This window comes from Pollicipes pollicipes, unplaced genomic scaffold (assembly GCF_011947565.3).
Source record: "Pollicipes pollicipes isolate AB1234 unplaced genomic scaffold, Ppol_2.1 Scaffold_5724;HRSCAF=6776_pilon_pilon_pilon, whole genome shotgun sequence".
Classification (NCBI taxonomy): domain Eukaryota; kingdom Metazoa; phylum Arthropoda; class Thecostraca; order Pollicipedomorpha; family Pollicipedidae; genus Pollicipes; species Pollicipes pollicipes.
In genome coordinates, this window is record NW_023596746.1 from 46,841,633 (window position 1) to 46,865,552 (window position 23,920).

Genomic DNA, 23,920 nt, shown 5'->3' on the forward strand with positions numbered 1-23,920 from the left:
CTTTCAGCCTCCTTTATTCCTCCCTCTTATGTCTTGCTTCGTCCGATGACTGTACCGCGGTGTGGTGGCGCGCCCGCCCGCCAGGTGACCCAGCGAGAGGTGGAGTACGTGGCCCTCTCTCGGGACACCACCGAGTCGGACCTGAAGCAGCGCAGGGAGATCCGGGGCGGCACCGCCAGCTACGTCGACCAGGTCAGCCGGGGCCGCTCTGGGCACCGCGCTCAGGCCGGAACCTGCAGACGGCGAGGCGGCTGCGGAGCGCCCGAACCGTGCAGTGATGAATGATGGCGAAACCATTGGTCCTGTCCTTCTGATGCGGCGTTGGTCTTGAGTGTGCCCACACAGCGGAGTGCTGTGATAATTGCGGAAGTACACCGTCGCAAATTTGTTGAACGTCGAGAACTTGGACAAAAACGCTTTTTTTTTGCTCAGAACTGCAGTATGTAATATACCCATTTATGTCTTCCGCAAATCCATTGCGGTATCGTGATATCACGTGTGCCGTGATGGGCGGGCATCTCGAGAAGCTTTAGTATGATGTGCCGCCGGTAGGCGGCGGTGCGGGCGGCGACCCTGGGCCGGGTGCTGGTGCTGGAGGGCATCGAGAAGGCGGAGCGGAACGTGCTGCCGGTGCTGAACAACCTGATGGAGAACCGGGAGATGCAGCTGGAGGACGGCCGGTTTCTGCTTAACCCGGCCAAATACGACAGTCTACTGAAAGTCAGTCTGACGAGCTGTTTTGTTTGCATCCCATAAGGTTTATTCAACACACGTCGAATACGCCTGAAAAGGAAATTCGGTGCTTATATGCGGTGAAATAAACGTGGTTTTTGTTAAATTTGGTGCTCACTTGAATGTGTACGATATGCAAGTATCATGAAGATTGCGTCTTGTATAGCCGAAGTATTCCGGTATCTGGACTGCATTGAAACATCAATTCGATTTGATATTTCGTGCCGGTGCTGTTGGTCGGGTCATGCAAGAGGAGATGGGCTGCTGCTCAGACGAGGGCGCTGTTGCTGTGCAGGCCGGGGTAGGCCACCTCCCAGCCGGCCGCGGACCGCCGCCACACCGCCGCTGTGGCTGGCCCGGCCGGGGCAGGCCACCTCCCGGCCGGCTGCGGGTGACCGCCTCACCGCTGCTGTTGCTGTGTAGGCCGGGGCAGGCCACCTCCCGGCCGGCCGCGGACCGCCGCCCCACCGCCGCTGTGGCTGGCCCGGCCGGAGCAGGCCACCTCCCGGCCGGCCGCGGACCGCCGCCACACCGCCGCTGTGGCTGGCCCGGCCGGAGCAGGCCACCTCCCGGCCGGCTGCGGGTGACCGCCTCACCGCTGCTGTTGCTGTGTAGGCCGGGGCAGGCCACCTCCCGGCCGGCCGCGGGCCGCCGCCCCACCGCCGCTGTGGCTAGCCAGGCCGTGGCAGGCCACCTCCCGGCCGGCCGCGGGTGACCGCCCCACCGCCGCTGTGGCTAGCCCGGGCGGAGCAGGCCACCTCCCGGCCGGCCGCGGGTGACCGCCTCACCGGCGCCGCTTCGCTGCAGGAGCACACGACGGCTGAGTTGGAGGCCTGGCGGCTGGTGCGTGTCTCGGAGCACTTCCGCGTGGTGGCGCTGGGCCTGCCGGTGCCGCGCTACATCGGCAATCCGCTCGATCCGCCGCTGCGCTCCCGCTTCCAGGCGTACGACCTGCGCCCCTCGGCCGTGCCCTTCAAGGTCAGTGGTGCCCGGCGGCCCGGCGCCTGTCGCTGGCAGTCGGCGCTGAGCGGGGCGGACGTGTGGGCTGGAGACCGCCTGCAAACACGCGGTATTTGTGGGGAATGAGCGTGGGCGTGGTGGAGCGGATTATGTTCATGTGTTAGGAGGACCTCAGCATGAAGCTTTGAAATAATTGGGACTAAACAAAAAATTATAATTCGGGGAAAGAGGAGATGGCTGTGGTCCCCAGAAGCAGCTTTCCGACCCCAGGACAGCGACAATATCTTCCTCTAGCACTACTTGCTTGGGCTCTCAGTGCCCTAAGGTGATTGCGTAATATACTGAGGTAATGCGGGCGCCACTAAAATGAAACGACCTTCGAAGTTCCCCCCTATGATTATAGCAAGGTGTAAGATAGTATATCCCGTGCAATATATGAATCATTGAGAAATGGCGCAGGATCCTGCCTGTGCAGCTAGAAAGATTTTGCTTGCTCCCCGATACAATGACATAATGCTCTGCAACTTTTTGAGCGGCCGCATCGGCAATTTCACGCGCCGGTGAGGCCGCCCGGACTCATGATTTAGGAATCAAGCAAGGTTCGTTCGTATGCTTTGCTTTTCAGTGCTATCATGCCGGTACCTCGGGACTTTCAGGTCGGCTGTTTTCCGCACTGCTATGCCCATTACCACATAACGGCTACGGCCTTAAGTGAGTTTTGAAAATTTGCCTTCCGAAGGACGAGCACAAACTTCCTGTAGAGGCGCAGTTTTTTAACACGCGCACGGGTTGCCTGCCAGATACCCTTCGGTTGGGTGTGGTGGGCGGTCAATTTGACCCCCCCCCCCCCCTGAGATCTCGGGAACTAAGAGGGGTAGACACCAAATTCACAGGGTGTGTTGTATGTACGTGAACTCACTTGGGTCATGTTTGAGGTCCCTAGGTTATGACCTCCGGGGCAAATAAGGTCAAATAAGGTCAACTTCCAGTTTGGTCTCCAAAGTGCCCCCAGAACCTAGATAACTGTTTCTAAGCAAAAATTCGCATGCCCAGTTAGGGTTGGTGACCTTGTTTGACCTTTTAAAGGTCATGGTGACCAAAATCATGCAAGACTACTCTGAGTTTTGCATTTGAATAAGCGACAAAGATATGCTAGGCAGTATGTGTCTTAAAACAAAATGTTGACCCGGGATCTAGGTGAATTACCTATTGTGACCTCTAAGAAGTCCATGGAAGATGTATAATGCGGTTTCTGCTATCAGTAAATTCGAAATGAGCACCAGAAACTATCCCACACTGCAAGGTCTAGGTATCTAGGTATCTAGTAAAAACAGGTCAGTTTTGACCTTGGTCTGACCTTTGCACCTGTGCCTTTGTAGCAGACCACGTTGACCTTAGGTCAACGTGGTCTGCTCATTCAATATTGGTGTTGCCTAAGAAAGCATCTCAGAGATGTACAGCTTCGTCTAACACTCCGATGTTGCATCAGATTGAACGACTTCGTAGAAATTGACTTTGCTGAAATCATGACCTGACTTTGACCTGCCATAGGTCCGCGACCATCATCTTAATCTACTAGGTATATCTAATTTGTTGATGCCAAACGATCCGCTATTTAATTGTCTACAGCTATGCAAAATTGGATGCGGCTGCGCCGGGCCGGTCGGAAACCATTCTGGAAAAACCTTCGGGGGGTGAATTTGACCCCCCCCCCTCACCCGAGCTCGTGTTGACCCCAACATATCCCATATGACTGAAATATTGTCATCTGCGCTTTTTCAACCGTAGCGCAGTGACCCTGAGCACTGTGTTAAGGTAAAGACCTCTGCCACGTATTCGTCTATCACTTGCCCACGCGTAGGCCGACCGAGACCTCTGGCGGTGTAAAACTGTCGCAGTGTAAAGCGGAGACCCGCGGCGAGGGCCAGTGTCAGAAGAGCATGTGGCAATTGTGCGCGGGCGGAACCCAAACATTTTTAGTGAGCCCCGCAATCCCTTAATCTAGAAATCATTTCAGCATTCACCAGCAATCTTCATCTGGTTGCGTTGTGTGTGACGCTGCCGAAGCCTTTGTCTCGTCTTCGGCCGGCGCGTCGCTGCGCCTTGCCCTCTGCCCCCGTACGAGGCTTTTCCCGCATGCGACAGCACGTCCGGCAGCCGGCGTTGTACGCAGTACAGACGGACCGAGGTTGCCCTGTGGCGGAGGAGGACAGACCGAGGCTGCCCTGTGGCGGAGGACAAATCGAGGCTGCCCTATGGCGGAGGACAGCCCGAGTCTGCCCCGTGGCGGAGGAGGACAGACCGAGGCTGCCCTGTGGCGGAGGAGGACAGATCGAGGCTGCCCTATGGCGGAGGAGGACAGCCCGAGGCTGCCCTGTGACGGAGGAGGACAGCCCGAGGCTACATTGTAACGGGGAAACACACACCGACGCTGCCCTGCTACGTGGGAAGACAGATCGACGCTGCATTGTGGCAGAGGAGGACGGGCTGATGCTGCCCTGTAGCAGAGGAGGACAGACCGATGGTGCACTATAACGGTGGAGCACAGATCGAGGCTGCCCTGTGGCGGAGGAGGACAGACCGAGGCTGCCCTGTGCCGGAGGACAGACTGACGCTGCCCTGTGGCGGAGGGGGACAGCCCGAGGCTGCCCTGTGGCGGAGGAGGACGGCCCGATCCTGCCCCGTGGCGGAGGAGGACGAGCCGATGCTGCCCTGTGGCGGAGGAGGACGGGCCGATGCTGCCCTGTGGCGGAGAAGGACGGGCCGATGCTGCCCTGTGGCAGAGGAGGACGGACCGATCCTGCCCTGTGGCGGAGGAGGGCAGACCAACGCTGCCTTGTGGCGGATGAGGGTAGGCCGGCGCTGCCCTGTGACGGGGGAGGACGGGCTGAGACCCGACCGGCGGTGGTCGGCCGACGCCTGCCGTTGGCGGCTGTGCTGTACCGGGTGTCGGCTGTGTAGGGGCTGTCCGCTGACGCGTCTGCCGACTCTGACGCCGGCTTTCGTGCCCCGCGAGAGCCGCCACTGGTGGTGGGCCCGCCTCTAATGGTTGTTTGCGGTCTCTTCCCTCGACGGGCTGCCCGTAACACTCCCCAATCGACGCCCGCCGGGGCCGGGCTGCGATTGATTTCTCGCGGTAACCACAGGACCTGACCGCGGCTGTCTCCGCCGCGTTTCAATTAGGCGCCGGTGACGCAGCCCAGCTGTCCCGGCGACGCCGTCCCGCTCGCGGCGCCGCGACTGCACGGCGGCAGCGGCTGAAATAGACGGCCCCGCCGCCCACCTCACTTCTGACAGGTAATCTGGGCCGGAGGGGGCGGGCGTCGGCCGCCGCTGCCGCAGACAATCGGCCCCGACACGGCTCGGGTCGGCGGCTCGGGCCCGCGAGCGGCGGCGGCCGCTTCTGGCGGATTGATGGTGTGCCGTCGCCGGCCGGGCCGGATGGCGCTCGGCGCCGGCACAACAGAGCGTGCGGCGAACTCGACGCAGCGGTATCGGCAAAACAGGCCGTTTTATTAGGTGGTTAGCGTGTCACATAAAAGAGTGGGACGTCTGGAGCGCCGCGTGCGTGAGAGACCGTCACCAGCTCCCGCCTGTTGTGTCGCCGCGTCAGGTGTGGGGTGAGGTGCTCCGGCAGCGGCAGCGGCGGTAGACGCATCTCGGGCTGACTTACGCTGGGCACGCGCGGGCTGCCCTGTTACCTGCGCGCGGCCCGCATCCCACGTCTGTTTCATCGATCCCATGCCGACTAGGCTCGCCGCTGTGACGGCAAGCAGCGTCCAAGTCACAGATACCAGTGCTGGCGCTAAAAGTGCAAGCGCTGAGTTGATGCATGTTTTGTGAAGGTGACATCGAGGACAGAATGCCCACAAAGTGCTTAGCTGTGGAGGCCCTGGCCCCATCACCGCAGTAGAACGGCGTCACTTGAAATGATAGCGTCTAGTTTCGCCTTTTTCCGAAATAGTCCGGGGGATTTGTAACGCGCCAGGCGCTACTGCAGCCACCTTCCGCCAGCCTGACCACCGTGGCCAGGTGCTATCTTGACGCAGTTCACCAGTCATACAGCTGCTGTTCATGGTACGCGAACCCACGGATCTGCACACGGAGGGTATGCCAGGGGCTGCACTCACTGCGCTGCAGGGACGGCCGTTATGGGCCATGCCGCCTTGCCGTCCGGTGGTATATTGGTCAGCATCAGTATCGATGGTCCCGTCCAAAAGCGAGCAGCGGGCGACGCACCGCCTCCATCTGCCTTCAACCGAAGGTGTTGCACCCCGGTACAAAAGTGGAGGTGGCTATCGTAGGCGGCCGTGTTGTTCGCCGATTGGGAAGGGGATGCCACACTTGAGGCCCCTTGGTAGTGGGATCAGTGTCCACACAATAGGCTGAATGAGTATCCGGATCCCGACTTTACTCGAGAAAGAAAGTCACGGAACCGAAGAAAACATTGCTGTAGTTGCAAGGATTTCTCCAGTTTTCTTAAGCATCGTGTTCGCATTCCTTGAACCTCCACAACGAGGCCGGTACTCAGTGTCACCAGACTCAGACTCAGCTGTCACCACAAGCGACAAACGCTCTTCCTCATACGTAAGCCATCGCACATTTCGGGACAGTGGCCCACCGTGCCTTTCGGTGAAGCTCTTTCTCCTGTGTATGTCTACAAATTGCCATGATTGAAACGCTAAATTAATTGTTGAAACCGCAGTTGAACGCCGCTGTGCTCTGAACTCTGAGACGATAGTGGAACCGCAGCGATGTGCACGATCATTACGGCAGGGGTATCGCTGTGCTCTGAACTCTGAGACGATAGTGGAACCGCAGCGATGTGCGCGATCATTACGGCAGGGGTATCGCTGTGCTCTGAACTCTGAGACGGTAGTAACACTGCGGCAATGTCCACTATCATCATGGCAGAAACTGCAGCAATGTGCACTATCATCATGGCAGAAACTGCAGCAATGTGCACTATCATCATGGCAGGGGTATTTTTGTACTTTGAACACTTAGACGGTAAAGGGACTGCAGCAATGTGCACTTTTTCGCACAAATAGTATATTTGACTGAGCGGGACCAGTGTATCATGACCAAGCCAATATCGGTGTGGGGACGTACGCTGCTCGTATCTCAAAGTGGGAATCACCTTTAAGGCTTTCCGCTGAGAACGGGAAGGAGGGGGGGGGGGGGGGCGGCTGCAGCACCCACCCGTTCAGGACGTTGCGTCCTCGCTTCACTGGTAATTCACTGACGCTGCGTCCGTCCCTCTCTCTCTCTCTCTCTCTCCCCCCCCCCCCCCCCTCCTCCGGTATGTTAGAGACGTGTCCCTCTGGGCTACACTTGACGTGCTTTTTTGTAAGCGGTGTTGTGAATTAGTGCGATACTTCAACTTCGGAGTCTCCGTTTTTCAGCATCATGATTTGTCGCATTTGTCGGCACTATTGTTGCCTATGCAATGTCAATGTTATATTCCATTGTTGTCAACAGCGCTTGTTGATCGACATCGAGGTCACGATCTTCATGGCTGTGACTTGATGTTAGCGATGATCGCCACCAAACGAGCAGTTAGTTGAAAGACAACGATTTCTGTTACAGACACGTATTTATTTCGGATGTACCTGCATTTGATGGCTTTATGGTGCCCGCGTCAATGCATGATATTATCGCGTTCTGCTGAGCATTCATTCATAACAATGAGTGGTGCCAACCAGGAGCATAATTTGTGTGCATCCGTATGAAACTGCCCGTTAGCAGCGCCCAGGCGTCGGTCGCCCTCGACTGAAATTCTGCAGTGTGTTACCAGTTATATACCGGACAGGGATGAGTTGACCGAACTGGCTGTAAAAAGCAATGCGCCACTCATGGTGTCTTTGTTGGGAGGCTACCGGGCTTTTGATAACGCCCGATTTCGCGTCGACGGCCTTCTGATTCGGTTTCATCCGACCTCCTTCCTCGATGAGCGACCGTTGTACGGTTAGCTTGTCGCCCATCTCATGGGCGATTTATTTGGCCCGAGTGGGTGATCTCTGGAGGCCGCCGCTGCTGTTTTGGTAAGCTCACCTTCCTGTCAAATATCTGTTCCCGCTGTCGGACGGCCGCATGCCCCGTGTCCATGGCGGACACTGCCCGGTGCATTGACGCTGTACGTCCTCGCCCCGGCGCCGCGGAGCGCGGAGGGGGGGGGGGGGACGAGACTGATCGGCCGCGGCGCTGCACCGGCTCACCAGCGCTGCCTGCCGCGGCCAGCGGCTCGCGGCAGCGCCGGCGCCGACTGATGACCGGCCGCGCACAGAGCCGGCAGGAACACGTGCACCTGAAGCCGGCGGCAGACGACCCCGTTCAGCAGGGCCCAGTACTCGCGACCTGTAGCGTGGCCGCGGCAGGGCAGCGGTGGCGCCGCGCAGCTCCTCTTCAGCGCTGCTTCCGTTCCGCCCTCTGTCCTCGCGAGCTCGGCGCGGGCCGCCACCGCCACGTCCTCGGCTGCCCCGGCGCGTTTTGCGTTTCCCGTGCCGTTCTCCGTGACCTCGGCGGTGTCCGTGACCTCGGTGGTCTCCGCTCCGGTCTCCGCGCCACCGGCTGAGTCGTCGCTGTCCCTGCGGTCCCGACTGCCGGCGGCCGCGATGCGCCGGCCCACCAGCAGCGCCACGGCCGGCCGGCGCTCGGTCGGCGGTGCGGCGCGGCGCCGCGGCCGCACTGCGCCCGGCCACCGCCCGCCCTGCCGCGCTCCACCCGGCGACCCGGCAGCGGGGGCGGGGGACTCGGGCGCTGCCGCGGCCGGCGGCGGGTCGGGCGGGGCTGCCGCGCGGCTGCCGGCGGCCGGCGTCAGCTGCAGCGCCAGCAGCCGTCGCAGCGCCGAGAGCTCGGCCTGGTCGTCGCGCCGGCGCCGGCCGCTGTCCGCCAGCAGCGCGCGGAGGCTGCAGGTGCGACAGGCGGCGATGGCACAGCAGGCTGAGAGCAGCCGCTCTGGCTCGCTCCGCGTCTCCACCTCCCCGGCCGCCGCCCGCCCGACTGCGGTGTGGGCTCCCGGGCCGGTTGAGCGAGCGGTGGCGGACGACAAGCTATCGGCGATGACGGCCTCGGCGGCGCCCTGGCGAGTCTCGGCCGGCGCTGGTCGCGCCAGCCGCGCGCCCACATACAGTCGCTTAGCGGCGCTGGCCCAGCGGCAGCGAGCCGGCTGCCGGCCGCCGGCCTCCAAGGCAGCCATCGGCCCGGCGCTGACTTCAGAGGCGCCGGTCCGGCCGGCCGGCCGCCGCTCTGCGCTAGATCAACGGGGAGGGAGGGAGGGAGGGAGGGAGGGAGGATGGGTGGGTGGGAGGGAGGGAGGGAGGGAGGGAGGGAGGGAGGGAGGGAGGGAGGGAGGGAGGGAGGGAGGATGGGTGGGTGGGAGGATCCCGCACCGCCGAGGCGACTACAACCGCAAAAGCAACAAGCGCACCAGGGAGGGCCGATACGGCGTCAGCTGTGGCGCGCCACGGCCGACTCGTGCCGGCCCGTGAAGACGCGATCCGTGGTCCGTGGTCCGTGGTCTGTTGCTCCGATCTGTGCACCGTCAGCGATCTGGTGCCCGCACCGCCGCCGACGTCGGCGGTCCCGGTCGGCGGTGAGGTCTGCCCGACGTGCTCGGTTCCACCGGCCCACACCGGCGTCACGGCTCGTGTGTGTTGAGGCGGTGGAAGTCGGCTCGTGCTGACGGCGGGCCAGACCACGGCCACCGGCGGCGCTGGCTCGCCGCGGCGGGCCGGCTGTCAGCGGCCCTCTGTCGGCGCGGGCGGCGACTCACGTGCCCCGTCTCGGGCGACGGCGGCGGTCCGACTGTTGGGTGCTGCCGGCCCGGCCGCCCCCGCCGCCTCCCGTTCGCCGCTCCGGTCGATACGCGCCTCTCTCAGACCACCCACCCATTGGCGGGTCGGGTCACGACCCCGGGTCAGTCTCGCAGGCTGAGAGTGTGGCCACTGTCATGTTCTCGGCTGACGGCCGGATGCTTTAATATATGCCTTTGGTTTACTGCGCCACCTCGGCGTTCCTCAAACAGGCTTCTTCGGGCGCTGTGTGTTTGGGTTTGAAGTACTGACTGTTTTCAATGGGTTCTGCTTCCTGTCGGAAATCGAGGAATAGGGCCCTAAATTAGATTTTTATCTCATATTTGTCGTGCAAAATTGCTATGGTTTGCGGCTGATGGCGTGTTTTTATTGCTTCAAAGACTTGGACTGTTCTCTGCACGTGTCGAAGGATGCCATGACCAATATTTCGTAAAAAGTTCCTCTGCGTGCCCAGCAATGCTGGTAGACGCCTATCCGCACATCTCGGAACCTTCCGACGCTTCGCAATGCGGTGCCTGCTATGATGACCAGTCATCAGTCACTGTTGGCATGACTGCAGAGTCCCTGGAATTATATCCGAGCGTTGTTGGTTAGTGCAGTATATTACAATAGACTTGTTAAATTTCATTCAGGGCTTTACGCATGCAGTTTGTTTACTGCTCTGCCTCTTGTGTGGACTAGTCTAACTCGCGCCATGCTAAAACATCGCGGTCATTGGCTATATCCTCTTCATTGGCGTTTTCAGCTGTCCGCCCTGAGCGATGCGTGCTTCCTATCGCTACCAGTGCGGATGTGTGGGTGTCCTGTGGCGCGTGCCCGTGTCCGGCGTGCTCCTGCCCATGCACCGCGGTAGCCTTGGAGCCGGCCCCCCTCCCCCCCACCGTCGGTTCGGATGTGTGGGTGTCCTGTGGCGCGCGCCCGTGTCCGGCGTGCTCCTACCCATGCGCCGGGGTAGCTCTGCGACCCCCCCCCCCCCCCCCCCCCCCCCCGCCGTCGGTTCGGATGTGTGGGTTGTCCTGTGGCGCGCGCCCGTGTCCGGGCGTGCTCCTACCCATGCCCGGGGTAGCTCTGCGACACCCCCCCCCCCCCTCCCACCGCGTCGGTTCGGAGTGTGGGGTGTCCTGTGGCGCGCGCCCGTGTCCGGCGTGCTCCTACCCATGCGCCGGGGTAGCTCTGCGACCCCCCCCCCCCCTCCCCACCGCCGTCGGTTCGGATGTGTGGGTGTCCTGTGGCGCGCGCCCGTGTCCGGCGTGCTCCTACCCATGCGCCGCGGTAGCCTTGGAGCCGGCCCCCCTCCCCCCCCCCCCACCGTCGGTTCGGATGTGCGGGTGTCCTGTGGCGCGCGCCCGTGTCCAGCATGCTCCCACCCATGCGCCGCGGCATCCCCAGGGCCGGCGACCCCCCCCCCCCCCCCCCCTCCAGTCGTCGGTTCGGATGTGTGGGTGTCCTGTGGCGCGCGCCCATGTCCGGGGCAGTCCCTTCCCTCGGCAACAGCCCGCTGTCTCGTGCCGGCTCATTGCCCCACTGTGGGTGCCGTTTTGGCTTTGTCCCCGGAGGTGATGAAGCCGGTGATGATTGGGCTCTTGTCGGCATCGATTACTCGCTCGGTCTGGAGCTCACCGCCTCCGCCGTGACCTGGCGCCGGTGTTGCTCGGGGAATGCCTAACACAGTGATGCTAACTGCCACAGACTTGGATTGCGCTGCAAGATGGGAGCCGCGTACTTAGTGCTGCAGAAAAAGCATTGTGATTGATAAGGGCATATGTATGTTAGGCTTTTTATATGTACTGTCGTTTTCCCACCGGACTGTCACAGCTGTGTACCGTACGTTGCAGGACATGGTTGGGACTGATAAAAGGATCTACCTATAGGAGTGCGAACGAAACTGTATCGCCGGTCGTAGGTGAAAAGCTGTCTCATCACAACAGGATTCCAGCTGTTAACTGGAGCTTGGGACGGGGAGGGGAGAGAGACAACTGTCTGCCTCGCCCGGCGAGGGAGATCAGATCATCGGCACAGGCACAGCTCGAAATTCCAGCGACACATCCCGCCCCAGCCGAACCCGACCATGCGCTCCCGTACCAAACCGGTCACGAGCGCCCCGTACTGCCGTGTCGTGACGGGCGCGCTGAACTTTGCGTGGCGCCGCTCCAGCCATGCGGCACCCTGCTGGCGTGTTGTCGGCTGCCAGGCTGGCCCCGCTCTGCACCGTGCCAGACACGCTGTCCTGTCGCTGTAGAGTCACAGCGGGCCGACCCTGCTTCCGTTGTGTTTCAGGACACGCTGGCCGCACTGGAGTCGGTGGCGCCGCACGTGTCGCCCAAGGTGCTGTGCGACTTGCTGTCGTTTGCGCTGACCGTGAACGCACCGGAGACGGCCGAACTGGGCCTGCCCGACTTTCCCGTGGACAATCTGCGCCGCGCCGTCCGCGTGCTGGTGAGCCGCCGACCGCGCTCTGGAGGGAGGCAGCCCCCAGTGAGCCGTCCGCGTGCTGGTGAGCCGCCGACCGCGCTCTGGAGGGAGGCAGCCCCCAGTGAGCCGTCCGCGTGCTGGTGAGCCGCCGACCGCGCTCTGGAGGGAGGCAGCCCCCAGTGAGCCGTCCGCGTGCTGGTGAGCCGCCGACCGCGGTCCGGAGGAGGCAGCCCCCAGTGAGCCGTCCGCGTGCTGGTGAGCCGCCGACCGCGGTCCGGAGGAGGCAGCCCCCAGTGAGCCGTACGGGGACCGGAGGTCACTGGGCACCGCAGCGGCTACTCATCTGGGAGGGCACCGGAGAACTGGAGCGGCGTGGGTGGGTCTTGGAAGGAGGAGCAGGGGGGGGGGGAGGGGGGGCGAGCTCTGGTGACCCATCAGACACAGGATTAGGCCGCCAGAGTGCTAGTTCACGGAAGGCACGATCTTTCTGACATCTGCAGCGGGAAGGCTGCTCGGAGGGGGTGGATTATTCGGCTGGGTATGTTAGTGTGTAATGTGGTGTGCATGTAAGACTGCGTAGATGGGGATGTCTTTTGGACGGTGGGGATTTTGTGGAGCCCGCTACATTCAGTTGTGGACGCTGCACCCGCTACAAGCACGTGGACGATGCACTGCACCAGCCAATACAACACGAAAAGCCATGATTTGAATGGACTCGGATATCGAAATAAGCTCGAATCAGTGCATCACCTCTGTGACAGCTGGCATCACCTCTGTGACATTAACCCCAGAGTATGTTGACGTTCTGGTGCCAGAAGGCTGACGTTCGGCCCCATCTGCGATCGGTGCTCGCCCCGCTCGTTACGTTACTCTCGCTGCCAGGCCGAGGCAGCGGCTCCCCCGCCCGGGCTGACGCGTGCCCCGGTGTGGCTGCCACAGGAGGCGGTGCCGCCGCTGCCGGCACAGGAGGCCGTGGCCCGGCTGTACCCGCACCAGCTGGTGCTGCCGCGCGAGGCCCAGAAGCCGGTGGCCGACGCGCTGGCCACGTTCGACCTGGAGCCGCCGGCCGAACCGGACGTGCGCGTGGCGGAGGTGGCGCCCGGCGGCCAGCCGCACACGGCCGAGGTGTGGCTGACGGCCGACGGCCACCGCCACCGACTCCAGGTGACCAAGCGCCCCGACAGGCCGCGTGCGAGGCAGGCTGGAGAGGCTCCTCCGGACGGTCCGGTCGTGTAGCGGAGTCCGCTATGGCGGCGGAAGCGCCACACGCTCGCTCAGTAACGCGCACGTGGAGGCAGGCAGTGCAGTCCAGTCTTGCTTGTCCGGCGAATGGTGTGCTGAGGATCGTGGCTTACGGTTCTGTATGCTTGTTCCTGAGATAAGGAACTTCGAATCCCAATAGTTCGGCACCGCCGGCCTGTTCATGTCCAGTGGTGCGGCCCTTTGCATCGCGGCAGTTTTTCCCGCTGTGATTCGTTCCTTTGCGTCTCCTCCTTGGTTTCCTCTCCCGTATGCGTCGAAGCGAGTGTCCTGTCGCCAGCTGTTATTTTGCCCACATATGTGACCGCGTGCCGTGCTTCAGACTGGACGCCACTGTGCTGCCATCTGTTGTGCATCAAGGATCGTGACGCTCGTTTGTACGTCCGTGGAGGCGTGCGAATACCACCCAAAGCATTCAGTCCCCCTCCTATCACGTGCACACCGTCTTTTGCTGGCCGTTACGGGGTGACAGTGCACGTCCGTTACATGTGCACGGCAGAGTGCACAGCAGAAAGTGCACGGACAATACGTATGCATGGAGGACAGAGCACGGCCGTTTCACACTGCCTTGACCCGCTGTACCGTGACTTGTGCCGGGCTGAGCCGCCGGCGCCGCCCTACCGCGCCTGCCGGCCATGAGCGGCACCTGTCCGTCCGCCAGGTGCCGGCCGGGGAGGCAGTGGGCGCCGGGCCGACGGCCGCCGCCGCCGCGGCGCCGGACTGCGTGCTGACGCCCTACCACGGCCGCCTGCTGGCCCAGCTGGTGGCCTCCCACGCCGCGCACGACATCTGCCTGGTGGGGCCGCGCGGCTGCGGCAAGTCGGCGCTCGTCCGTCACCTGGCCACCCTGCTCGGCTACGAGACGGAGCCGGTCGTGCTCTATCAGGTGGGCGGGGGCGGGGGAGGGAAGGGGGGTACGGGCCCGGCGGTGAGTGCGGCTGGTCGGCTGGTGCTCCCGAGACAGCCCGCTGCAAGGAGGATATCACAGCAACGGCGATCACCCGTGTGCCAGATGAAGCTGGTGGTTTGGTCACATGGAAGCTTTGCTTGACTTCCTGGTGAAGGAGGCTTATTGGGCGCCTGGTTTATTTGTTACATGTTGCCTGCAGCTACGTAGGGCAGCTTCGCTTCGCGATTGGCGCTGTTCTGATGTTTTTTGTGTGCGGTTCGAGCCGGATTCCTGTCCTCCGACGGGACATGACGTCACAGGACGCGTCGTCCCCGTCTGACGCGTCTCTGTCCTCCGACAGGACTTGACGTCACGGGACCTACCGTCTCCTGACGCGTCTGTCCTCCGACAGTACATGACACGGGACCTGCTGTCCTCTAACGCGTCTCTGTCCTCCGACAGGACTTGACGTCACGGGACCTGCCGTCTCCTATCGCGTCTCTGTCCTCCGACAGGACGTGACGTCACGGAACCTGCCGTCCTCCTGACGCGTCTCTGTGCTCCCGACAGGACATGACGTCACGGGGCCTGCTGTCCCCGTCTGACGCGTCTGTGTGCTCCCGACAGGACATAACGTCACGAGACCTGCCCTCCCCTGACTCGTCTCTGTCCTCCGACAGGACATGACGTCACGAGACCTGCCGTCCCCTGACTCGTCTCTGTCCTCCGACAGGACATGACGTCGCAGGACCTGCCGTCTCCTGACGCGTCTCTGTCCTCCGACAGGACATGACGTCGCAGGACCTGCCGTCTCCTGACGCGTCTCTGTCCTCCGACAGGACATGACGTCACGAGACCTGCCGTCCCCTGACTCGTCTCTGTCCTCCGACAGGACATGACGTCGCAGGACCTGCCGTCTCCTGACGCGTCTCTGTCCTCCGACAGGACATGACACGGGACCTGCTGTCCTCTGACGCGTCTCTGTCCTCCGACAGGACGTGACGTCACGGGACCCGCCGTCTCCTGACTCGTCTCTGCCCTCCCACAGGATATGACGTCAGGAGACCTGCTGCCCCGTCTGACGCGTCTCTGCCCTCCGAAAGGACATGGCGTCACGAGACCTGCCGTCTCCTGACTCGTCTCTGTGCTCCCGACAGGACATGACGTCACGGGACCTGCTGCAGCAGCGCGGCACCGAGTCCGACGGCGACACGGTGTGGCTGACGGCGCCTCTCGTCAAGGCGGCGCTGGAGGGCCGTCTGGCCGTGCTCGACGGCCTGCACCGCGTCCACGGCGGCACACTGAACGTGCTGCACCGGTGAGGGACGCGACCGGGCCCACAGCGAGGCAGGCTGCAGCTCCGCCACTCGACAAACCTGGGAACGAAGCTGAGCGTGCTGCACTGGTGAGGGGTGTGGCCGGGCCCGCAGCGAGGCAGGCTGTAGCTCCCCCACTGTCGACAAAGCTTAGCTTGCTACACCGGCGGAGGGTGTGGCCGGGCCCGCAGCGAGGCAGGCTGCAGCTCCCCCACTGTCGACAAAGCTTAGCGTGCCACACCGGTGGAGGGTGTGGCCGGGCCCGCAGCGAGGCAGGCTGCAGCTCCCCCACTGTCGACAAAGCTTAGCGTGCCACACCGGTGGAGGGTGTGGCCGGGCCCGCAGCGAGGCAGGCTGCAGCTCCGCCACTGTCGACAAAGCTTAACATGCTATACCGGTGGAGGGTGTGGCCGGGCCCGCAGCGAGGCAGGCTGCAGCTCCGCCACTGTCGACAAAGCTTAACATGCTATACTGGTGGAAGGTGTGGCCGGGCCCGCAGCGAGGCAGGCTGCAGCTCCCCCACTGTCGACAAAGCTTAGCGTGCTATACCGGTGGAGGGTTTGGCCGGGCCCGCAGCGAGGCAGGCTGCAGCTCCGCCACTGTCGTTAAACCTGGGAACGAAGCTGAGCGTGCTGCACCGTTGGGGGGGGGAGGGGGGGGGGGCGGCGGGGCCCCCAGCGAGGCAGGCTTCAGCTCGGCCACTGTCGACAAACCGGGGAATGAATGCAAGTTGGAACGTGCTGAGAGCACCTGTTTGTGTTGTTCTGTCTGAAGACGCGGTTTGAGCTGTCGGGATTCCTTTGGCGTCTTTGTTTTGGCTCGGATTTTTAACATTGCGAAATTATTTTTGCAAGGTATGGATCGCATCACAGGCTGGCGGGGGGGGGGGGGGGGCGGTGAATGCCATCATGACGCACTTTCGTAACGGTGGCGTTTTATTTCATAGCCTTGAGGCCGAAGCCAAATCGCGTAAACGGCAAAACGTCACATGTTGGGAATTGGTTGGGCTGAGCGTGGCATTTGAATTCAGAGCTGTCTGCTTGTTCAAGGAAAATCAGATTAGTACACCTGCTTTGGCAGGCGCCATCCCGCGGGGCGCCGCGCGCCGCCGCTGTACGTTTGGGATGAACTGCTATATTGTTGCATAAAGCTCCGTCGAAGCGGCCCCACGCTCTGCGCCCCGCGCTGCCATGTTGGAGTCCCTCGCGTTCGTCCTTTGGTTTCGTTTGTTACTCATGTTACCTGCATGTTGCCATTCACGTGGATGGCGGCCTTAAGGGCAGCAGCAAATCATGGCCAGTTATCCAGCGTCGCCTGGCTAACCGCGCACGGCCCGACAGACTGGTGCACGACCGGGAGCTCCAGCTGTACGACGGCACGCGCCTGCTGCGTCACGACCGCTACGATGACGTCATGGCCGAGCAGCAGCTGACGCCGCAGCAGATGACGGAGCGCGGAGTGTGGAGGATCCACCCGAGCTTCCGGCTGATGGCCCTGGCGGAGCCGCCCGTCATAGGTGAGGTGGAGTCCACAGGACTCATCCGAGTGTGGAAATCATGACGTTGTAGTCGCATGCATGTGTAACACTACCTGCAAACGCACAGACTGCTTGAGACGATTTATCACACTCAACTGTGCATTCGTGTGGACTATTGCAGGCGGTGGCAAGGGCCAGTGGCTAACACCGGAAGTTATGAGCATGTTCATGTTCCACTCCATGAGGCCCATGACGCTCAAAGAAGAAACGGATGTGTTGGAGGCCCTGGTGAGTCCCCGTTACAAAAACATGTATTGGAATCCCTTCGACACAATTGACACGGATTGTTAATGGGTACCGCAAAACGTGCCCGACTTTCGTTCTGACAGTCGTGTGGTATGTACCCCATCAGGACACGTTTCCCGCGTCGCGCGCTGCTACTTCTGCCGTCCGGTTCAGGTCGGCGCGAGACCCGCGGTACTAGCAGCCCCGTCACCTCGTTGTTTACTTGTACCACCTCGGACCTCTCGTGCCGCTGCACAGCCGCCGTGGTGCAGCTGGGCAAGTCCCTGCCGCCCGCGCCCGTCCACCGCCGTCTTGCAGTCGGCGCCGGCCTGACGCCTGCCCTGCGCGCGGGCTCAGCCGTCCGCTCCTCCGCGTAACACCACCCAGCGCTCCAGGCCCGGCCGGGTCATCGACTCCGACACGGTCCGTGGTAGGGAGGGGAGGGGGGGGGGGCGTCACCGGCACAGGGCGGCGTCTCCAGCGGTGCCGTTCGTGCGTGCCGGCAGTGCGGCGAGCTGGGGCCGCCGGTGCGGGAGGTGGTGCGGTTCAGCCACGCGCTGCGCTCAGCCGAAGACCCCACCCTGCAGTCGCTGGCGGCCTCGCTCTCCACCCGCCAGCTGATCCGCATCAGTCGGCGCATGCGCGCCTACCCGCACGAGGAGCCGCACGCCGCCATCTACAAGGCCTGCCTGGCCAGGTGGGTGTTGACGGCCGGGTCGCCCGGGCCGCAGACGCCGCGCAGTTTGGCCTGCCTCTGGTCGCAGACGCACAGAGGCTGGGTCGGATTTGTGTGCTTTTTTGGCTATGTGCGGGCTCCTGGTGGTGATCTCGAGAGACTTGAAGATCGGGTGAATGACGGTTTATCGCGTCTTGCTGGACTGCTACCTCGTTCGTCATGAACCGTGTCGAGGCCGCCGGATAAATGAGATTTAAAAGGCTGCGCGACTGTTTGTGTGGCGCCTGTCCAGGGCTGAATGTCGGTTGCACGCCTCCTCCCCCCCCCCCCCCAGTTTTCTCATTCCATCGTACTCTGCCGCCGCGAGTGCGTGAACCCCATCCCATCAGTGACGGCCCCGCTCCGACCAGGTTCCTGCCGCCGCTGGCGCGCCAGGCGCTGGACGACGCGCTGAAGCGAATGAAGATCGCGCCGCCGGAGGTGCCGGCCGAGGCGGCGCGCGTCTGTGAGGTGCGCGACGGCGTGCTGACCATCGGCAGCACCTCGGCGCCCGTCTTCCGGCCGCGCGATAAGGCCAAGGTGCCCGACACGCTCTTCTACGACATTGACCAGGTGAGCGGGCGGTGCCGGCGGCGGTCGGTTTGGCCGGATGCGGGCTGGGTGCGGACGGCGGGGACCGTATGTGTCACAGACGGCTGCACTAGATGGGAGCAGGGTGCTGGCCAGACGTAGATTTACGGCATGAAGGCTTACCACGTGTCCTACGGCTGTCCCGGCGTCTGTTTTGCTAGGACTACGAAATATTTGGCGTATTTAGACGCTATGGATGTATTATACACATTTGCAATATGAATTTCATGGAATGCCATTTGTATGTTTACACAGCATGTCAGAGAAATGCGCGTTTATTTGTATGTCGGTGCTATGCGCTGAACAAGTTTAACATTTTGTATTGTTTTGTTTCAGCACACGGCAGTGCTAGAGGCTATTTTGGAGGATTTCACGCTCGGAGAGAACTTGCTGTTGGTCGGCAACCAGGGCGTGGGCAAGAACAAGCTGATCGACCGTTTCCTGTTCCTCCTTAATCGACCGAGAGAGTACATTCAACTGCACAGGTTCGTACCAGTCACGAGCACACTGAACTCATTTGACGATATGTACATTGCTTTGATGTCATAATGTCTCCATCCATTCAATATCGATGGATTTGCAGGTTCTTTAGGGTGCTGGGTAGGCTCATCTGCGCTTTATCAAATTTGGACCGCCAGCCGCCAGACCGGCTGACTGCACTGGCAAAAACAAAGCGGTTATGAACTACCGAGCACCTCCCGATGGCAGCTCACCCCTCCAAGGACGCCACGGTGTAGGTGTCCCTCTGACTGGCGAGTGTCCACCCCTCGAGAGACAAGTGTCCCCCTGACTGACGAGTGTCCACCCCTCCAGGGGCAGGTGTCCCCCTGACTGACGAGTGTCCATCCCTCGAGGGACAGGGTGTCCCCCTGACTGACGAGTGTCCACCCCTCCAGAGGCAGGTGTCCCCCTGACTGACGAGTGTCCATCCCTCGAGGGACAGGGTGTCCCCCTGACTGACGAGTGTACACCTCTCCAGAGGCAGGTGTCCCCCTGACTGACGAGTGTCCACCCCTCCAGGGACAGGTGTCCCTCTGACTGACGAATGTCCGTGCCTCCAGGGACACCACGGTGCAGACGTTGACGGTGCAGCCGACGGTGCGGGACGGCCGGATCGAGTACGAGGACAGCGCCCTGGTGCGCGCCGTCCGCACCGGGCACGTGCTGGTCATCGACGAGGCCGACAAGGCGCCCACCCACGTCACTTGCATACTCAAGGTGAGGAAGGCGCGCCGCGTGGCCGCGCTGGGCACGTGGATAGCTGGCGGAGCGCCGCGCCCGCCCAGGGTGCCGTGGGTGCCGTGCGGGGGAGGGGACGGCGTGCTGAGGGGTGCTGTCGAGCGACGCACACGAGGATGCGCCGAGCACTCTGCTGGCCAGCTGGCTGCTCGTGCAGCCTGTCTGTCTGGTCTAAGACGGCGGAGGCTGCGCACTCTGCAAATATTTAGAGCCCCCCCCCCCCCCCCCCCACCACACCGCTATGTCCCTTGGTTTGTATGCTAGCAGTGCTTGATATGCACCCGGCGTTTTCGGTCTGACTATATCTAAGCGATGGATTGTAATAGCCATGATATGTTTCGGTGCTGTTGTCGTTGCCTCATCCATGTGTATTTTTAGTTATTGATGAAAGCTCCCACGGGGTCGCGGCAGACGTTCCACGTTTTCGGTGTTCCTTCGGGACGGTCTCGACCATGCAATTGCTGGCAGTATCTCGTCTGTAGTACGTATGTGACTGCGGGCCTGCTCCGATGTCTCAGGCCCGGTAGTCAGAGGACTGTTCCGGGCCCCAAAGTGAAGCCGTGACCCCGGGTTGGGTCACCGCACCTGAAGGTTTGTTTAAAGTTAGGCCATGGCCGCTAGCGCCGCGGGCGCGAGCTTGCACGCTGTTAGCCCGAAACAGGGCGATCGCTCTCAAGTCGCTGTCAGCTCCTGGGTAGGAGCCGGTCGGGGAAAAACCTACCGAAGTCAAGCTTGATCCACACACCTCCCACCTACACGGACGCGCACATTAGCCAACTGCGCCGCCGGGATGGCGGACCACGACACCATAAACTCATCGTCGTAGCCATTAGACGGTTCAAGTTCCCAAGTGGGTGCCGGATGTCTGAAAACCGACCGTCGACTGAAGAACGATCTCCGCCACTGCTGCATCGCAGAGAAAGGTCTCACCAGAACATCACGTCATATGTGCCACCCAGTCACTTACGCTGACCGCAAGAGTCAAAAACCTTTGGCATGGTATTCTCGAGATCCAGATATACAACCCACGCAAGATTGAAATGACCCAACGTGCAACGAACCACGCGCACCATCCCACATGTACGCCACAAGCCCACCATGTCATTGTCAGTCTCGCACTCGTGCTCTGCTGCACGTCCTCGCTCGGATGCCAGCGCTCGTGCGACCAGCGCTGGTCACCCGCCGTGCTGGCGCTGGTGGCGCCGTGCGCGGGCCAGCACCGACACAGCCAGGTCGGGTGACGCTCGTGTGTGACACCATGGCCCCGTATCTGATACAATGCGGACGGCGATGTAGTTCGAGGGTCCACGTGCCTACCGTGTGGCCTTGTTTGCGCCCCCTGGGTTCGCCGCGCTACCTGCGGCCCGGTCAGGGGCGGACCTGGCACGCTGCCGACCGCCCGTCGTCCGGTCTATCGCCTCCCCCCCCCCCCCTCCCCGTGCATGTCAGATGCTGACCAGCAGCCCGGCGTATGTTTCAGACGTTGGCCGGCGGGCTGAAGTGTGTTTCAGACGTTGGCCGGCAGGCTGACGTGTGTGTCAGACGCTGACCGGCAGCCCGGCGTGTGTTTCAGACGCTGGCCGGCGGGCTGACGTGTGTTTCAGACGCTGACCAGCAGCCCGGCATGTGTTTCAGACGCTGAGCGAGGACGGAGAGATGACGTTGTCGGACGGCCGACGGATTCGCCGCGGCGCTCCGTCCGACCAGCCAGACGTCATCGCCATGCACCCCGACTTCCAGATGGTGGTGCTGGCCAACCGGCCGGGCTTCCCCTTCCTCGGCAACGACTTCTTCGCTGCCCTCGGTGGGTTCTCTTCGCTGCCTCCGGTGGGTCTTACTCGCCGCCCTCGGTGGGTCTTATTCGCTGCCCTCGGTGGGTCCTCTTCGCTGCCCTCGGTTCCGAACGGCGCGGCATCGCCTGTTAGGCTGAATACCCAGGGTGGGGACTGGGGGACAGTGGGCTAAACACGGCATTTGTTGCGAAGGCATGTGTGTTTTTTTTCGCCGAATTATGAAATTTACTCAGGTGGGCGGGTAAAACCATTGTAAGTAAGGATGAGTACGGAGTCGGCAAGTCCAGTGGGTTGCAAGGACTAGAATTGATAGAAATAAATAGCGGAGCCTAAAGAACATGAACACCCTGAGTGCACCGAGCAAAATGAATTCGACGACCCGGCCGGGAAGTCTGAACGCTTGCCGTTCCTTGAACACTCACACCCGCAGCTAGCTCATGCTGAGCTCTAGCTATCATGCGCGGTGAAGCGTGGCTGACGGCTGTCCGGTGCCGTCGCTATCCCGTGCCGACGGTGTCGTCTGACCCGCCGTGGCTTCGATGGCAGGTGACCTGTTCAGCTGCCACGCCGTCGACAATCCGAGCGAGCACTCGGAGCGCATGCTGCTGAAGCAGTACGGGCCCGACGTCCCCGGTAGGTCCGGCGGCGGCCGGCGGCTGGCCGCTGCTCCCAGACCCGCCTGCGGCGCCGCGCCGCGCCAGGGTGCAGCGAGTTGACGGCGGGTCGTGGCACCACACGCCCTGTGACACATCACGTGTCCGGCTCGTTTCTAGAGCACTTGAGCAGCATTTGGCGTGTGTCTGGTGGAATCATGTTTGTACGGAAACTATCAACTCAGCAATATGTCCTACGGCCGCCCCTCTGGAGAGCTGACGGCAGCGTGTGTGTGTGTGTGTGCGTTTGTCTGCTCTTCAGATAACCTGCTAGACAAGGTGGTGGCGTCGTTCGGCGAGCTGCATCAGATGTCTGACCAGGGCCTGATCGCGTACCCCTACTCCACGCGAGAGGCGGTCATGTGTGTGTGTCTGCTCTTCAGATAACCTGCTAGACAAGGTGGTGGCGTCGTTCGGCGAGCTGCGCCAGATGTCTGACCAGGGCCTGATCGCGTACCCCTACTCCACGCGAGAGGCGGTCATGTGTGTGCGTTTGTCTGCTCTTCAGATAACCTGCTAGACAAGGTGGTGGCGTCGTTCAGCGAGCTGCGTCAGATGTCTGACCAGGGCCTGATCGCGTACCCCTACTCCACGCGAGAGGCGGTCAACATCGTCAAGCACCTACAGGTGAGGGCGTTCGGCGAGCTGCGTCAGATGTCTGACCAGGGCCTGATCGCGTACCTCTACTCCACGCGAGAGGCGGTCAACATCGTCAGGCACCTACAGGTGAGGGCGTTCGGCGAGCTGCGTCAGATGTCTGACCAGGGCCTGATCGCGTACCCCTACTCCACGCGAGAGGCGGTCAGCATCGTCAGGCACCTACAGGTGAGGGCGTGCGCCCCCGCCCAGCCGACGGCGCCGCACCAGTCACCGCTGCCGGTGGGACGATGAGAGCACCCCGAGTTTGATGGCGTGTGTACGCCCTGTAAGGCGGCGATTAGCTCTTTACTACCCAGCACGCCCGCGGAGGAACGCTGTGATGAAGTCTCGTTGCCCCTGTAGGCCCTGAGCTACCAGGTGATCTTAGTGTTCTCATCTGCACGCGAGGTCGCTGAGCTATCAGGTGATCTTGGTGTTCTCATCTGCACGCGAGGTCGCTGAGCTATCAGGTGATCTTGGTGTTCTCATCTGCACGCGAGGTCGCTGAGCTATCAGGTGATCTTGGTGTTCTCATCTGCACGCGAGGTCGGCCTTCGTGACGGCATTCGCCGAAATTCGATCAAAGAGGTTACCGGAGGACCAGCGTCGTGTCTGTGTCTGACGCTGTGCCTGTGGTCCCCCGGCAGCGGTATCCGGAGGACCAGCGTGGTATCTGTGTCTGACGCTGTGTCTCTGGTCCCCCGACAGCGGTACCCGGAGGACGGGCTGGCCAGCGTGGTGCGGAACGTCTTCGACTTCGACTCATACAGCGTAGAGACACGCGACTCGTTGGCCCAGGTGCTGCACAAACACGGCATCCCTATCGGCGCCAGCGCCCGCAACCTCCACCTGGCCAAAGAGTAAGCCCGGTGGCGGCCGGCCGCGGAGGTGAGGGGGGAGGGCTCGGCGCCCGTCCTCTCTGGCAGCCCGCTAGGACCCAACCAGACGGCTCGGCCGGTGGCTCAGGGCTGCGGAGGCACGCGTCGTTTTTGGCGCGAGGCGCAGGCAGTGTGCTCCCGCGTGAGCGACATCTGGCGATGCTGCGGCAGTTATGCAGTTGACTCCGCGCTGTCGTGATTCACGGAGAATGCCCATTGGCGCGGCGGGTGTCTAACAGTGACCTAATGATATCCGTGTTTGTTTTT

General features: G+C 62.1%; 1 protein-coding gene across 1 annotated transcript in view; it reads left to right on the forward strand.

The window, feature by feature from the left end:
* Nucleotides 1-23,920, forward strand: part of c12.2 (von Willebrand factor A domain-containing protein c12.2) — a 111,649-nt gene that overhangs the window by 5,476 nt on the left and 82,253 nt on the right. Inside the window, exons 5-21 of the mRNA XM_037226572.1 lie at nt 85-192; nt 553-720; nt 1,540-1,710; nt 11,784-11,942; nt 12,858-13,010; nt 13,891-14,064; nt 15,225-15,385; nt 16,724-16,899; nt 17,042-17,148; nt 17,652-17,842; nt 18,232-18,433; nt 18,788-18,936; nt 19,513-19,669; nt 21,326-21,494; nt 22,030-22,116; nt 22,645-22,763; nt 23,484-23,635. Of these exons, the coding sequence (XP_037082467.1) occupies nt 85-192; nt 553-720; nt 1,540-1,710; nt 11,784-11,942; nt 12,858-13,010; nt 13,891-14,064; nt 15,225-15,385; nt 16,724-16,899; nt 17,042-17,148; nt 17,652-17,842; nt 18,232-18,433; nt 18,788-18,936; nt 19,513-19,669; nt 21,326-21,494; nt 22,030-22,116; nt 22,645-22,763; nt 23,484-23,635 (2,603 nt within the window). The remainder of the gene's footprint in view (nt 1-84; nt 193-552; nt 721-1,539; nt 1,711-11,783; nt 11,943-12,857; nt 13,011-13,890; nt 14,065-15,224; nt 15,386-16,723; nt 16,900-17,041; nt 17,149-17,651; nt 17,843-18,231; nt 18,434-18,787; nt 18,937-19,512; nt 19,670-21,325; nt 21,495-22,029; nt 22,117-22,644; nt 22,764-23,483; nt 23,636-23,920) is intronic.